The sequence below is a fragment of the Oryctolagus cuniculus genome, chromosome 6 (genome assembly GCF_051225735.1).
Source record: "Oryctolagus cuniculus isolate XC-2025 breed Fujian yellow rabbit chromosome 6, ASM5122573v1, whole genome shotgun sequence".
Classification (NCBI taxonomy): Eukaryota; Metazoa; Chordata; class Mammalia; order Lagomorpha; family Leporidae; genus Oryctolagus; species Oryctolagus cuniculus.
Genome location: NC_142872.1, coordinates 5,013,375 through 5,030,128, shown reverse-complemented (window position 1 = coordinate 5,030,128; position 16,754 = coordinate 5,013,375). Strand labels below are relative to the sequence as shown.

At 40.9% G+C, this 16,754-nt stretch overlaps 1 protein-coding gene across 50 annotated transcripts in view; it reads right to left on the bottom strand.

Annotated features, from left to right (window-relative positions):
- The window catches only part of APC (APC regulator of Wnt signaling pathway), a 181,070-nt gene that overhangs the window by 65,785 nt on the left and 98,531 nt on the right, over window positions 1-16,754 (bottom strand). For 25 of the 50 annotated variants that reach the window (XM_070075972.2, XM_008248396.5, XM_070075974.2 and 22 more), the window contains 3 exons: window positions 8,792-8,943; window positions 4,192-4,276; window positions 2,792-2,993 (listed from right to left, as the gene is read on the bottom strand). In XM_070075972.2, the coding sequence (XP_069932073.2) occupies window positions 2,792-2,993; window positions 4,192-4,276; window positions 8,792-8,926 (422 nt within the window). In that variant the 5' untranslated portion in view covers window positions 8,927-8,943. The remainder of the gene's footprint in view (window positions 1-2,791; window positions 2,994-4,191; window positions 4,277-8,791; window positions 8,944-16,754) is intronic. The other 25 variants (XM_008248395.5, XM_008248398.5, XM_008248400.5 and 22 more) reach the window with 1 other exon arrangement.

Genomic DNA, 16,754 nt, shown 5'->3' with positions numbered 1-16,754 from the left:
CTTCAAGATGAGACCTGATTTTGTTTTTTGGCTTTCCTTAGTGAGACCTGCAGGACTCAAGGTGGGAAAAGAGCAGGACAGTTGGTAATACCACTCTGCACTCTGATTATTCTCCAATAAATGGGCTTGGGAAGTAAGAGTTGAGTGTTAAAACTGCTTAAGCTGGTAGGTCAATGTCAGAGGCAGTGGCAGAGTCAGAGAACAGGCTGTCTCCATCAGGTCTAAGACTAAGTGGGATAAAACGCTGTGGAGAAGGGAGGGTTACAATGTCTTGAGCCAAAACGGTGACAAGAAGTTCAATGATGGGACATGCACGCAGAGAGCACAACAAAGATCACAGGACAATGATGCTGTCAACAATGGGACACACACCTTCAAAAATCCCTGTCACCTACTGATGTCACAGTGGCTCCAACGCACAGCACAATGCTTTTCTACCAGCTGTGTGGTGACACTGGTTTCAACAACCCACCATGCCGCCATCCGTATAAAAATATGGCACATATACTTCTGTACAGTATGTAATACTTGACACTGACAATACATGACTACACCAACAGCTCATGTGTTGGCTATACTCAACTTTTTATCATTAGAGGGTACTCTAGCTACTGTTAGCTGCAGAGCAGCCTTAGGCATATCACGTAGAAGGTGTCAAGGAGCAGATGTCCTCAAAGGAGATGATAGCTCCATGTGTATCACTGCCCTGAAGCCCTTCCAGTAGAACAATATGTGGAGGTGGAAGACAGTGACACTGATGATCCCGATCCCATGAGGGCTTAAGCTAATATGCATGCTTGTATCTTCTCAACAAAAAATTTAAAAAGTGAAAACCGAAATTATTTTAACTGGGAAAAGGCACACAGAATACAAAGAAAGAAAATACAATTGTACAATGTTTGTATTATAAATTGTGTTATCACAAATCAAAATGTTAAAAAGTTTATAAAATAAAAACATTAAAATAAGTTGATTACTGAAGGTAGAAAAAAACTTGTATTTTAGGCTAACGTAGCCTAAGTGTACAGTGTTTAGAGTATCTACAGTGTGCACACCACATACAGCATGTAGGAAGTGCACAGTGTGCACACCACATACAGCGTGTATGGACTGTACAGTGTGCATACCACATACAGCGTATATGGAGTATAAAGTGTGCATACCATGTACAGTGTGTATGGAGTATAAAGTGTGCACACCACAGTGTATATGGAGTGTACAGTGTGCACACCACATACAGCATGTATGGACTCTACAGTGTGCACACCACGTACAGTTTACATGGAGTATACAATGTGCACACCACATACAGCATGTATGGAGTATACAGTGTGCATACCACGTACAGCGTGTATGGAGTGTACAGTGTGCATGGAGTGTACAGTGTGCACACCATGTACAACATGTAGAGAGTGTACAGTGTACACACCATGTACAGTGTGTATAGAGTCTACACTGCGCACACCACATACAATGTGTATGGAACGTACAGTGTGCATATCACATACAGTGTATATGGAGCGTACAGTGTGCACACCACACACAGCGTGTATGGAGTGTACCGTGTGCATACCACGTACAGCGTGTAGGGAGTGTACCGTGTGCATACCACGTACAGCGTGTAGGGAGTGTACAGTGTGCATACCATGTACCGTGTGTATGGAGTCTACAGTGTGCACACCATGTATAGTTTATATGGAATATACAGCGTGCACACCATGTACAGTGTGTATCGTGTGCACACCACGTACAGCATGTACAGTGGACACAACACACACAGTGTGTATGGAGTCGACAGTGATGCACAACCACTTCGAGGCCTTCACATTTACTCATCGCTCACTGACTGAATGCAACTTCCACTCCTGCAAGCTCCATTCATTGTAAGTGCCTACAGAAGTGTACTTAGCAAGTTCCCTTTTTTACCTCATATATATTTTCTACATTTAGATTTGTGTCATACACAAATTCTTAATACCGTGGTCCAAGCATACAGTGTTCAGAGAGTAGCATGCCTAGGAGCAACAGGCATACAGCCTAGATCTGAAGTAAGCTATAGCATCTAGGTCACAGTATAGTCTATGATGCCCACACAATGAACTTTGAGGAATATGAAGATGACAAGGTATCATTTGTGCATTGTGAAATCTTATAGGGGCATATGAGATATGACAAATTTCTTGCTAATGATTTATGGTCTGATGTTGGCAGTGAGGTAATTTTAACATCAGCAAAAGAATTAATATGCTTTGTGTGAGGAACCAGAATTCATTTTGTGTCAAGTAATTTCTTTTGTGTGTGTTTTTTATTTTATTTGAAAGGCAGAGTGACAGAGATAGTGATAGACAGATAGATAGATAAAGAGAGAGAGAGAGAGAGAGATCTTTTATCTGCTGGTTCATCCCCCAAATGGCTGTAATGGCCGGGACTGGGCCAGGCTAAAGCTAGAATCCAGGAACTCCATCCAGGTCTTCCATGAGGGTAGCAGGGGTCCAAGTACTCGAGCCACCACCATGTGCTGCTTTCCCAGGCACATTCTCAGGGTGCTGGATTGGAAGCAGAGCAACTGGGATTTGAACTGGCACTCTGATGTGGGGTGCTGGTACCACAAGCAGCAGCTTAATCTCACTGAAACTGACAGCAACCTGCTACCTTTCCATTGAAAAATGCAAACATCTCTACACGTGCTAGCTATCATTCACCATAAATTTGTATCTTGCAGTATCACAAAATTTTGACAATCAACTGCAGTGTACAAGTCAATGTTTATCACAGAATGAACAAAAGGTACCTCTCTTTTTCAAGTTCTTCTAAGTATCCAGTACTTTCTCTGCTTCCATTTACAAACCCTCTTCTTGGAAAGGACCCCGCAGGAACAGGACTGCACTCTCCTGAGCGACTGGATGCAGATCCTTCTCGGCTTCCGTAAGATCGCAGGGACATTTTTGATCGTAGTTTTACTCCAGGGAAATTACTGCAATCTAAGTTAAGTTCTAAATAAAAGACAAGTTTTAATGTAACAGTTGGTTTTTAATATAACAATTGCTTTAAGAACTCTAAAATACTTTAAAAAAAAAAAGAATTTATTCATGTGAAAGGTTGAGTGACAGAGAGAAGGAGACAAAGAGAGAATCTTCCATCCACTGGTTTATTCCTCAAATGGTCTCAAGGGTGGAGACTGGGCCAGGTTGAGGCCAGGTTGCCTAGAACTCCATCCAGGTCTCCTACATGAGTGGCAGGGGTCCTAGTACTTAGGCCATCTTATACCGTTTTCCCAGGCATGATAGCAGGAAGCTAGAGCAAAAGCAGAGCAATTGAGACTTGCCAAGAACTCTGGTGTGGGCTGCAAGTCCCAAGTGGCAGCACAACCCATTGTTCCACTTAACACCAGCTCCCCCAAAAATTTCTGATGCTACTGTATTGCTTTAAAAGCTAAGTCTTAGGTTCACATTTTAGCTACAAACATACAAGACTGAATAAACAATTATTTAGAATCAAAATGGCTAAACTTTCCCTGTAAAGTCAGCTTTGGTCAGAAGAAAATAAAGACTATGATAAAAGAAAATGAGATAAAATCCCCTTCCTTAGACTCTCTGGAGATCAGGGTGGGGGACCTTTTTTTCTGCCGAGGGCCATTTGGATGTTCATAACAGCACTCACAGACCATACCCAAATTATCAACTTGAAAATCAGCCTGCTCTAGATTTACTGAATTCCGAGTCCCACCTGTGGTTGCCTTGTCAGGGCCAGACCAAATGACTGACTGCAAGCTTCAAACAGCTCGCAAGACAGACAGTTCCCACTCCTTCTGCTCTAGATAACACTATTTTGGGACCTAAAGGGAATCTCTCTGCTTAGCTTCAATTATTATAAAACACCTTGCCTGTTTTCACACTGGAATTTTCCAGTAACAAAGTAAGAAAGACATTCTTTCAACATTCTGCTAAAGACAGCTTACACGAGCTTACTTATGTGAGAGGCTAAGGCATTTGCAAAATCCGGATGGAGTAGAGGAAGACATTACTTCCTCCAGTGAGACCACGGGACAGTTGAATGTTAAACTGAAGAACTGAAAAGCAAATAGACTTTCAATAAACATTTGTAATTTAACAATTATAGCTTAATGAGTAAGTCAATGTGAAAGACAAGTTGACCTTAGGGAATCATTTTGAAACATCTTTTTGAATCTACCTTTAAGACGCTCTAATAAATCAATCTGTCCAGAAGAAGCCATAGCTTCATCTTCAATACTTCCTTGAAGTTGTTTAAGGACTTCCTGTTAAAAAAAAAAAAATCAAAAAACAATATATTGAAGCTCCTTGAAGACATGCTTGCATATTTCTTGGCATTTAGGTATGCTGGAGAGAAAAGGTCTCTCCAGGTCACTCTCTAAATATGTCCTAAGTTGTAAAGCACTTTAGTAGGTTACCCATTAGTGTAATTTATCAGACCCCAGTGTTATCACGTGATAATGGCAATTATATGGAGTTTCTGTACAGGATAGTAAACGGCACACTCAACATTCCTTATCTCTAACTTTTAAGCAATATAACAAGGTGAATTACTCTCATTTTTCAGATAAACCAACTGAGACCCAGAGACTTGACCAAGCCACAACAGCTAGTTATATGTCTGAAATCCGTATCTCTGAAACCATCATGACTAAAAAATAACAAAGCAGTACATTCTAATCTGGCATTTAACAATTTAATAAATATTCACTTTCTCACAGGCCATGTTTAAGTATGTTCTACTAGCCTACTGTCCCCCCTCCCCCCGCGCTTTTTTTTTTTAATTTGAGAGGTAGAATGAGAGAGAGAGGTGGTGAGAGACAAAGACAAAGGTCCTGCATCCACTGGTTCACTCCCCAAATGGCCTCAATGGCAGCAGCTGGGCGCATTGGAAACCAGGAGCCAGGAACTTCTTCCGGGTCTCCCACGTAGGTGCAGGGGCCCAAAGACTTGGGCCATCTTCTACTGCTTTCCCAGGCCATAGTGGAGAGCTGGACTAAAAGAGGAGCATCCTAGACATAAACCGATGCCCCTATGGGATGCCGGCGCTGCAGGAGGAGGCTTAGCCTATGATATTACAGTGTGGGCCCTGTCCCAATTCTTTACCTGAGACTTTAATCACATTGACTCCATCTCTCACAATTCTCATACACAGGTATTGGTTTTATTTTTTTCCTCTCTGTGCTTCAGTTTGGATATTTTCTACTGATTGTTTTTCAAGTTCAGTAGTTGTCTTTGCATTAGTTCACTAATTCTGTGTTCAGTCTTGTTAGGTCCACACAACAAGTTAGTATCAAACATATCTATTCGATTATTACAGATTCCTCCTCTCTGCTGAAGTTTTCCATCTTTTTATCCATTTATAATATGTTACAATCCTTGAACACTCCAACATAGGGATCAGTCATCTCGGGATTTGCTTCTATTATCTATGAATATTTGTTCTCTTGATTATTAGTTATTTTCCTATTTCCCTACATTTCTTCTTCTTCTTTTAAAGATTTATTTTGTTTGAAAGGCAGATTTAGAGTGGAAGAGACAGAGGAGATGTGTTCCATCCACTGGTTCACCCCCTCAGTCGGCCACAAAAGCCAGGGCTGGGCCAGGCTGAAGCCAGGAGCCAGAAGCTTCATCCGGATCGCCCACGTCGTGGCCATTTGGGGAGTGAACCAGCAGATGGAAGAACTCTCTGCCTCTGCAACTCTGCCTTTCAAACTAATACATAAATCTTAAAAAAAAAGTATGATTTTTATACTTTATCCAGTGTTTTCTAGTAGTTGAATGGGACTGATTAGGTGGGGTTACACACTGCATACAACCTAGAAGTCCTCAGGTTCTTAAAGAAGATGCAATGCAACTGCCAAGCAGTTCCAAGTGAAATGCTTCAGAAAGTGCTTTGAGAAATAGTAGTTTAAAAAATACATGAGAAATTTTGAAGGAGAGAATATTAATTTGTATTTATAAATTCAGTAAGTTTGGTCTAAAAGTTAATTACATTATACAAGCACATAATATTTTAAAACGTTTTAGGATTTTAGTAAGATTAGAGAATTATTCATTAGATACATGCTGTGGTCAGATAAATAATGTCATTTGGTAATTAAGGAATTGTGCATTTCCAGGTACCTGCTACTTGATCCATGTCTATTTTTCACAGTGTGTCACAGTTAGATTCTTTTCATTCCAGAAAAAATAATTAATTAAATCTCCCATATAAATTATGAAATGTATTGATCTGAATTTTGATTTTGTCTCATTTCCCTTATAGGGAATGAAGAGATGAAAGATAACTACATGAAAATGGTTGTAAGTTTACAGGGCAACTTAGAAATACTTTATCTTGTTAAAATACAAGATGTCAAAGCTTCATTAACAATCTATCTACAGATAATCAAAATAGTTCTTCCTATATCATGCTCTCTCTCAGTTAAATGCTTTACGTCTCTATGTGCTCACAGGATCTGTTGCTATGCTCAGCATTCTCTAGTCAATTGAGTTTCAGTCCTCCAATAAAAAATGTGGTGCATACTCTCTTTTTAAGTTTAGCTACAATTTTGTATGATCTGATCCAGGCCATGTAGTTTCTGTGTTTCAACATGTATATTTTAGCAAGGTTCTTTCTAAACACAACCACAATGCCATCATTATATCTAAAATGTAAATATTCCCTTACCATTCTCAAATACACAGTGTTCATGACTCTAAGCCTCACATACCTGGCTGGCACACACACACACAAATTACTTTTAGTTAGTGTCAAAGCCACGTAATGAATAGCAAAGCAGTAGCCTGTTCTGCCACCAGGTGGTACCACGGTATGAACCGTAAACTTAGTTAAATAATCTGGTCAGAGGAGAGATTTTGCCTTTCTTTGAATAAACAGGTCTATAACCAGGAAACAAGACTCAAAATTATATAACGTATTTCAAAGTATAGTAAGTGATTTTGAAATTAACCATTGTGTTTTATTAACTTTAATCCAAACAGAAAGTGTTGGTTTTTCACAAATCAATATTCTAAAACAAAATAAACATGTCCCTGCTCTTTAGTCACAAAAAGCCTGTTTACGGAAGGGACACATACACAGTTTCTATGTGAGGCTGTAACGGCTCTGATGCCATAAGCCGAATCCCAGAGAAACGGATGGATCTGCAAGGATCTATGCAGAAGCATGTGCTGGGAAACAACCAACGTGTGGCTGGAGCCAGACAAAAACGAGTGCGTATTTGTACACATGTTCCTAATGTGTACTCACATGCAAGAATTTCAAAATTTTTGTTCCAAAATACACTACCTTTGAATTCCATTTTCCGCAAACGTTTTGAAGTTCCCTCGTTTTTATGCCACCTGGATAAAATGGCCAATCTGACAATCCACTGTGGAAATCAAGGGTGTGACTTGTACTGTCTCTCTACGCCATTCCATGCAGCATGGAGATGTACCTGAGGGTAAGTTCAAATATCTCCCCCAAAATGAGTGTAGAACTGGCTCAAGTAGGTAAACATAAACTGAAAACAAACAGTTCTGGTTCTGTACTACAGAACAGACAGATAGGCCTGTTCCCTGCAAAACACAGCACACCAAAGTAGATGAAAAATATTCTAGCTCTATCGTTAAATGTTTAAAAACCAAATGCCATATAATTTGAGATGTATTGTGTTTATCAGTGTTAAAAACCCTTAAGACTCTAACTTATTATCCAGCTGATTAAGGTATTTTTTAAGGTCACTGTGGCAAGAAACACATGTCTGTACATCGTCAACCTATTTCCAAAAGGATTTGAAGTATCCTGGAGATCTGTCACTGCCAGGGACAATTTTACCAGAGAAATCAGCAGCTGGGAGTAGAAAAGACTGACAGAAAGAATAGCACATACGAACAAAGGGTTATAAACTGTTATGCTACTGAATTTAATCGGAAAAAGGATCAAATAGTTACTTCAGTGATGCACAAAAGCCTGGACAATAAGAGACTTTGAGATGCATGAGCAGCACAGATGAGGAAACCAGGAAGGAGTACTGAGAGCTGTGAGCAGACAGGCAGGACAGGGCAGAGATCCAGATGCTGAAGACAGCCAACGTGCGAAACACAAAGCAGGAGGAATTTTTTAAAAAGGGAAGAAGTGATCACTTTGTTGACGACCTCCAATTCTATAAAATTGTTAATTTCAGTGAAAAGAGAATCTGCTCAGTTTTTACCTTGATTACTTTAAAACTAGAACATGTTTTCCCCACTACATATTGAATATTTGATAACTTTTCCTGAAGGCTATCATAGCTTTTCAGTGCTAATTGGCCTATCAATTTTAGGCCCCGAAGGTGCCATGGAAATCATCTAGGCTAGCATGATGATGTCTGCATTTTCTAAATAAGACAACTTCAGTCCCGTAGCAAACCCAGAAGAGAAAAAGGTACCGACCCTGAGAGCATCCCTCTTGACCACGTGGCTTCTAAATGGTGACAAGATCTAAGGGAGGTGGGGAAGACAGCTTATTTAAAATTTGGGACCTACTCTAAAATCGTGAAGCTGGTTTTTATGAATGGCACAGAAGATCTGGCCTCAGGATACTGATGAACTAGTCACTGGGGTTTTACATGTATTTTCTTTGCATGAGTCACTGGATGAAGTCAATATATCTTACTAAAAATAGATTAACTTTTACAAGAAAGCTGACATATTGTTACTTAAATTAATACACTTTTAAGTCTTATCCCAAGTTTGCTACAGGGAATACGGAATAAAAATGGATAAACTACAATTAACAGTCACAGTCTTGATACCTTCATATTAGATGCCTCAGTTTCCAGTTTTGTAAGATGATTGGAATTATCCTCCAGCTCCTGTCGAAGGTTTGAATTCTCCATCTTCAGGGCCTCTACTTGCTTTAACAACTGATCATAGGAAGCCGCAGCCATCCTTGGCTACCCTGGACCTACAAGGTTAGAAAGGATTTTGAAATTCACTACTTAAAAAAAAGGAAGAGTGGCTCCTTGTTTATAAAGAGAGGGGTAAAGGAAACAAAACCCTTTGAGACATTTATAAGAAGAACGTGTTAATATACTGTTTTCATCTCCAGACAGCATTGTTCAAGTCGAAGCATCTTTCTAAGAAGATGAGAACACTGGGGTCTTTGCTGAGAACAAAAATGACTAAAATAAAGGAGAATGTTACAAGTATTTAGATACATCTGCCTTTTCACAGAGGGGTAAGATTTCTATCAAGTAAGAATTTTTTAAGGCTTTAAAGATATTTCACCCAATCTTAAAAGCAACACCTAGGGAAGGTAATCATTGATGAGAAATTCATTCTAATAATGTTAGTTTATGTCTGGACTTTGAGTCACAGAATTTTAGGACCAGAATAGACAGAAGAGATTACGTATTCTATCACTTATCACTTGCACAAAGGCTGGACTTACATATCCCTGGTGAAGTAGTTTTGAAGTGTCAAGCGTGCTTCCTTCAAAAGGTACTCATTTAACAAAATGGACACAAAGGAGAGAATTGGAGAGAGACTCTAAATCGTTGTTAGGAAGACAACTAAGAATTACTAATATAAAGAGTTTTCTTTTACTTTTATTCAAAAGGATGAATATCAGTAGGCCATTCTAGCAGGTGCAGTCTTGGGAGACACTGTGCTAGAACTGAGGCCAAAAGATGCAAAGGAAACAGAAGTCCTCAGGAGCAGAGCCTCACAGAAAAGCGATGCCACATCCGCTGTGCGTTTGTACAACTGTGAAGCAAGAGAGAAAGGGATGCCCAGAAGACAGCCAAGCAGTGAGAGGCCCCAGCATGCTGAATGATAGGACACTAGGGGTTTCCATTAAGACAGACCAAATAAGAATGAGGAGACTGGCTTTCTCTTTTTACTGTAATGCCAAACTCATTTCAGAATACATAAAATTCTGCCTGCCTTAATTATTTAATAGCTAAGATATATTACACCATTTGTACTTAACCAGGACTTAAACGACAGGACATAAAAAAAGCTTCTGAACATGTGCATTTCCTTACTATAACTTACATCACGCAGCACTTCTGTTTTTCAGTCCGCCTATAAATTACATGAAATCAGGTAAAGAGAATAAGGCAGACAAATCCCAACACTGGCTACTCACAAGAGTACTGCAGTTCTGCAGGGGAGGACTCTGAACCAGTCACTTCTCTATGACCAGAGTCACTGATAAACCTGGTACAATCCAGGGACACAGGGCAGGCAGGTGAGCCCCTGGGGGCAGAGGTCACCTACAAAAGTCCTCATGGTTGCAGAGGAAGAGCACTGGACTTGTACGTGGAGACTGGGTCTTGATACAACCCTTATGAAATTAATCAAAAGGAAAGGGTACTTTGTCAAAGAACATTTGCTTTCTGCTTCAATGCAATTGGTATGAAACGGGTTAGTAGTAAGTAACAAAAGGTAGGCTGAAAATGACTTCCTTAGCAAGACAATGTGGATCTACAGTTAAAACCTCCCTCCTCACACCAGTGGGCAAAGTACAGGAGTAATTTAGCCTCCTGGAAAGGACAGAGCAGAGGTCTCAAAAATGCAGAAATTCAGAGGAGTGATCATTTTCCTATTCATACCATTAATAAGCCTGTGTCTGGAAATGCACATCATACTAAAAAAGATATGGCAGACGTGAGGACCTGACTGAAACCTTTTTATAGGTTTATAATCTTTATTTAAAATAAAGTTAACCAGCAATTTTACACTAAAATAATAAAAACAAAAGGAAAGGCACTCTCACAGAGGAGGAACCCAGTCAAAGGTAGGTAAATTGAGGCACAGTCATTAGATGGTCAGGGGAGCACAGAGAACTCGAGGGCTCTGTGGAAGAGGGAGAATGTCAGTCCTTCAGAGGCACAAAGAGACCTGTGACGATCTCTGCCTACCTCTCTCAGAATCCCAACCATTAAATCCTGTCTGCTCTGGAAGGCAGCATGCCTTATCTAATTTTGTGGAAAAAAATAAAAGACATTTCATGGAAGAGTATTCTATCTTTTTTTTTTTTTTTTTTTTTTTTTTTTTGACAGGCAGAGTGGACAGTGAGAGAGAGAGAGACAGAGAGAAAGGTCTTCCTTTGCCGTTGGTTCACCCTCCAATGGCCGCCGCGGCCAGCGCGCTGCGGCCGGCGCACCGCGCTGATCCGATGGCAGGAGCCAGGAGCCAGGTGCTTTTCCTGGTCTCCCATGGGGTGCAGGGCCCAAGCACCTGGGCCATCCTCCACTGCACTCCCTGGCCACAGCAGAGAGCTGGCCTGGAAGAGGGGCAACCGGGACAGAATCCGGCGCCCCGACCGGGACTAGAACCCGGTGTGCCGGCGCCGCTAGGCGGAGGATTAGCCTAGTGAGCCGCGGCGCCGGCCCGAGTATTCTATCTTTTAACCTTCTAGCATGTTGTGATAATCCTTCCCTAACTCCAAACTGTTTTATACAACATTCACGAAAGCATAAATTTACTTTGGAATGCCTTGTGTACAATCACCAGAATTTCATACCAAATATATATCTTAATTGCAAGTCATTCAACAACATGGTTTACAAATCTGAAACTGGTGTGATCACAGTGCAGCTGCCATGTCTTGTGAAAGGGGAAAACCTCTGATCTCTCCTTTTACTGAGACCATACAAACATCTCCATTTGTTTTTCTGTAGTTAATACATCTCTGGCCCCACAAGTGTTGGGTTAGAAAAAAGCAAAAGGACTGCTATCCAGATGCTTACTGGGAAGAAAAAGAAAGCCCAAGCATCACTAAGAAATTTATGGCAGGCAAAAGATAACTAGAATTAACTGTGGAGGGCACATGTACTGCACAGTGGCTGAGTGAGATGCCACTTGGGTCGCCTGCATCCCACGCCTGGGTTCAAGTCCTGGTTATGCTCTTGATTTCAGCTTCCTGCTAACATGGACACTGGGAAGCAGCTGGTGATGCCTCCCACTCATACAGGAGACCTGGACTGAGATTTTGGCTCCTGCTTACATCCTGGCCCACCACCAGCTGTTGAGGGCATTTGGAGAGTGAGCTAGTGGATGGGAGATCTCTGTATCTCTATCTATTTCTCTCTCTGCTTCTCAAATAATCAACAAAAAGTAGATGATTCATTATTACGAACTGAAGAAGTTTGGGATTCTTTCTTTTTCTTTAATTAATAGAATGGCTTTGTTCATGTAAAAACAAAAACAATTTGCAGTACTTTTAGATGGTAACAAAACAAAATGCAAATACCAACAGGAAGACAGAAAATAAAAATAATCATAAGCTTGCAGTTTCGATAGACTATATATTTTTTAAAATACTAATTTATTTGAAAGGCAAAGTTACAGAGAGAATGAGGGTTTGGGGGGAGGGGGAGGGGGAGGGGGAGGGGGAGAGGGGGGAGAGGGGGGAGAGGGGGGAGAGGGGGGAGAGGGGGGAGAGGGAGAGGGAGAGGGAGAGGGAGAGGGAGAGGGAGAGGGAGAGGGAGAGGGAGAGAATGGGAATAGAGAGATCTTCCATCTGCTGGTTTACTTCCCAAATGGCCACAATGGCAGGAGCTAGATTAGGCAATCCAGGAGCTTCTTTTGGGTCTCCCAGGTGGCTGTAAGGGCCCAAGCATTGGGCCAGCTTCTGCTACTTTCCCAGGCGCATTAGCAGGGCAGCTGGATCAGAAGTGGAGCAGCGGGACTGGAACGGGTGCTCAAAGGGGATGCTGGCGCTGCAGGCGGTGGCTTTACCTGCTATACCACAGTGTCAGCCCCAGATTGTATTTTCTAATACATTAGCTATCTCATACAGGTTTTCAAGTTTAAGACACTGTTTAACATACTACATACCGCAATACAGTATCTGTGTTCAAGTCCTGCTCCTGATACTAGTTTCCTGCTAATGCAGAACCTGGAAGGCAACAGTGATGGCTCATGCAGTTGTTTCCCTGTTGCTCATGTAAGGGACCTGGATGGAATTCCTGCTTCTCAGCTTTTGCAATATTTGGGAAGTAAGTCAGCGGAAGTAAGCTCTGTCTCAAAAAATAAATAAATAAATAAAAATAAATAAATAAATAAATAAATAAAAGAAAGAAATTTCACTCCGCTCCCCAAATCTGACACCAACAGAGATGGAAAATCATAGCAGGATTTACGATGACATTAGAAAAATCAATTCCATCATTCAACATATTAATAGATTTACACAGAAAACAAGTAGCATGACCATGCCAAAAGTGATGAAAAGACATTTGCAAATCCAAGACCCATTCTTGTTGAAAATACTAAATAAAAAAGAACACTTCTTTAACACGGCTCCCAAGCCAGCAATCTACTTAAGTTGGAAACAGCAGATACAGTCGTAAAGTCAGGGAGGGCCCATAATTTAACATTCTATTGTTCATAACACTGGTTAGCAAATCAAATTAAAAAGTAACACTAGTCAATACAACCAAATTAATAAATAAAATTAGAAGGAATATTATTGGCATAAAATTATATATCTCAGCAACCCAAAAGAATTAACTAAATATTAGTATAAGATAATGTAGTAATATAGTAGAATACAGAATATACAGAAATCTTTTATTTATATGTCCAAAGAGAAGCTTTAGAGATGAAATGGGAGGAAAGACTCTACATATGATTTCCAAAAATCTTTTAAAGTCTGGAAGTAAACATATAAATTTAAAGTATGAAAAAGGGAGCATCTCAAATACTTGAGCAAAGACTGACTTTAAATAAGCAGTGTTGGGAAGAGGAACAGCCATGAGGAAAAAGAATTTGCATTTATTCCTCATTCTACACACTAGGATAAACTGAAAAAAAAAAAAAAAAAAAAAAAAAGAGAACAGAAATTTCAATGTTTAAAACTCACTTAAACTCACTTCACTGCACTGTAATTATGAACAGTTTTGTCTTTTAACTAATGACATTTAAATGCCTTATAGCCTTTTTTTTTTTTTTTTTTTGGACAGGCAGAGTGGACAGTGAGAGAGAGAGAGAGAGAGAGAGAGAGAAAGGTCTTCCTTTTGACGTTGGTTCACCCTCCAATGGCTGCCGCGGCCGGCGCATCGCGCTGATCCGAAGCTAGGAGCCAGGTGCTTTTCCTGGTCTCCCATGCAGGTGCAGGGCCCAAGGACTTGGGCCATTCTCCACTGCACTCCCGGGCTATAGCAGAGAGCTGGCCTGGAACCATATAGCCTCTTCAAAGAAGGGTATTATGGTGGTGGCATGGGACATTTTAATTTTTTTACTTTTGCTTTATTTGAAAAGCAGAAAAGGAGAGCCAGAGATGGAAAGAGATCTCCCATTTGATGGTTCACTCCTCAGATGCCTGCAATAGTCAGGGTTGGGCCAAGCTGGGGCCAGTAGCCTGGAAATATATCTGGCTTTACCATGTAGGCTGCATGAACCCAAGTACCTGACATGAGCGAACACCTGCTGCCTCCCAGGGTCTGCATTAGCAGGAAACTGGATTGGATACAGCAGAGCCAGTACCTTCAACCAGGTACTTGGATACAGGATGCTGGCGTGCCAAAGGTGATAATGCCTGTGACAAACACTTGCCACCATGTTTATTTTACTCTACCTGTTACTGATTATAAGGCACAGAGAAAACTAACTCAAGTTTTCTGAAGTGATGGCATCTCTTACAAGACTAGCAGCAAATAGACTAGGTTCTCAAGTTACTTCAAACAAATGGGGAAGCTTTGATTTAGTATAAAAGTACAACTACTTCTAAATAGGTTACATCCATGTTGTAGAATACTATATTGGCATTAAAATAAGGAGGCCAGTGTTAAATTTTTTAAAATGTAGAAACAAAAAAAAAGGAGACACCAATCACTATGTGCTACTATGGTTCAACCTGTTCTAGTATGGTTTTCCAGACACCTTCAACCAAACTTTTAACGATGAAATCATACCAATCTTAAACTCCTTAAGAATAGAAAAACAGGAAATTTCTACAATGCATTTGAAGAGCTGAATCAAATCATAAAAGTCAGTGAATATTTGCAAAAAATTAATTATTGGCTAATATCATTCACAAATACAGATTTAAAACTTCTAAACCAAACATCAGGAACAGATGTAATGGTACAAAGTAAAGTAACTACAGCAGAACCAGGCTGAGGTTATTCCACGAATATATAGTTTAATCCTTTATATGTCTCATTCATTACACTAAATATTAAAGAAAACCAGGTATCATTTCAGTAGACAAAGAAAATTTGATAAAGGTTAGTATCTGTTCATGATAAAAACTCAGTAAATTGGAAATTGGAGATAAGCTGCCAGAAACCATAGTAACTATTTTTTGAAATGCACAGTGACAGGAGAGACAGAAAGATTTCCCATCTGCTGGTTCACTACCCAAATGGCCTCAATAGCCAGGTCTGGGCCAGGCTCAAACCAGGAACTTCATTTTGGTCTTGAATGTGGCTGGCAAGGGCTCAAGCACTTGGGCCATCTTCCAACACCTCCCCAGGCACATCAGCAGGAAGCTGGATTAGAAGTGGAGCAACCAGGACTTGAACCTGCACTCTGATATGGGTTGCAGGGAGCTGGAGAGGAAGCAGAGCAGCCAGGATTCAAACCAGCACCCTGATATGCAAGTGGTGGCTTAACCCACTGCACCACAGCACCAGCCCTACAACCTCTTTAGTAAACGCTGGCATTTCTGCTCACACTTCTTCCTTTTCTTAAAGCCCAAATCCTTTCTCTCTGCTTGGTTGTGACGCGTCCTCACCCTTTAAGGCCCAGCTCAGCTGCCTTACATAGAGCGTCCCCGAGGTTTCTTGCCACTGACTGAGCATTAAATACTGTAGAACTTGCCCTAATAGTTGTCTAACTATTTCATTTTATGTGGGGCATCTTGTCTCCCCAGCTGGAACATAAACTTCTTTAAGGCAAGGTCTGTATCTCACATGTAGCTTTTCTAAATCCCAAAAAAACCTTACTCTGTGACAGCCACACAAAAGCCAAACACAAGCATGAACATGCAAGAGTGAGCGGGAGCAGTCTATCGCTGGCCACAGAAGTACAAATTCAGAGAACGTCCAAGGTAACTTTTCCATTAAGAATGAAGCAATGGATTCCTCTCTATAACTACACAATTCAAATCAACACACATTTGAGAACTTCATATCCATAGGAGGCCATGCAAGTATTGTTAGGGGGTGCTTTGGGGTGAGCTGTGTTCAAAAAAAAAAAAAAAATGAAAGAAAGAAAGAAAAGTAAGTTGAGTCATCTGTGAATGTGACTTTATTTGGAGATAGGGTCTTGGAAGATGTAATCAAAATGAGAAGATACTGGATTAGCGTAGGCTCCAAACTTAAGGCTTAGTACCCTTATAAGAAGTCCAGTGAAGAAACAGGGACACCCCAGGGAATGCCCACACCCCGAGAGAGGCAGAGACTGCAGTGAGGTGGCTACAAGCCAAGCAATGCCATGGATTGCCGGTCTAAGCTAAAGCTGAGAAAGAGGCACTGAGTGGAACTCTCCCCCTGGCCCAGAGCCCCCAGAAAGAAGTAACCTTGCCAATACCCTGATTCTGGACGTGTCCCCTCCAGAACTGTAAGGGGTATATCTGGCTTGTTTTAAAAGCCACCAGTCTGCGGTACTCCATTGCAGCAGCTCTGGGAAAACAATACACAGGTAGGGTGGGGGAGATACACTGACATATCCCTTCTTCTCCAGAGGCTGATTATTTAGGAAAGGGAACTCTGCCAACAGAGAGGGTGCACGGGAACACTGTACATGCGTGCCAACTTCTGG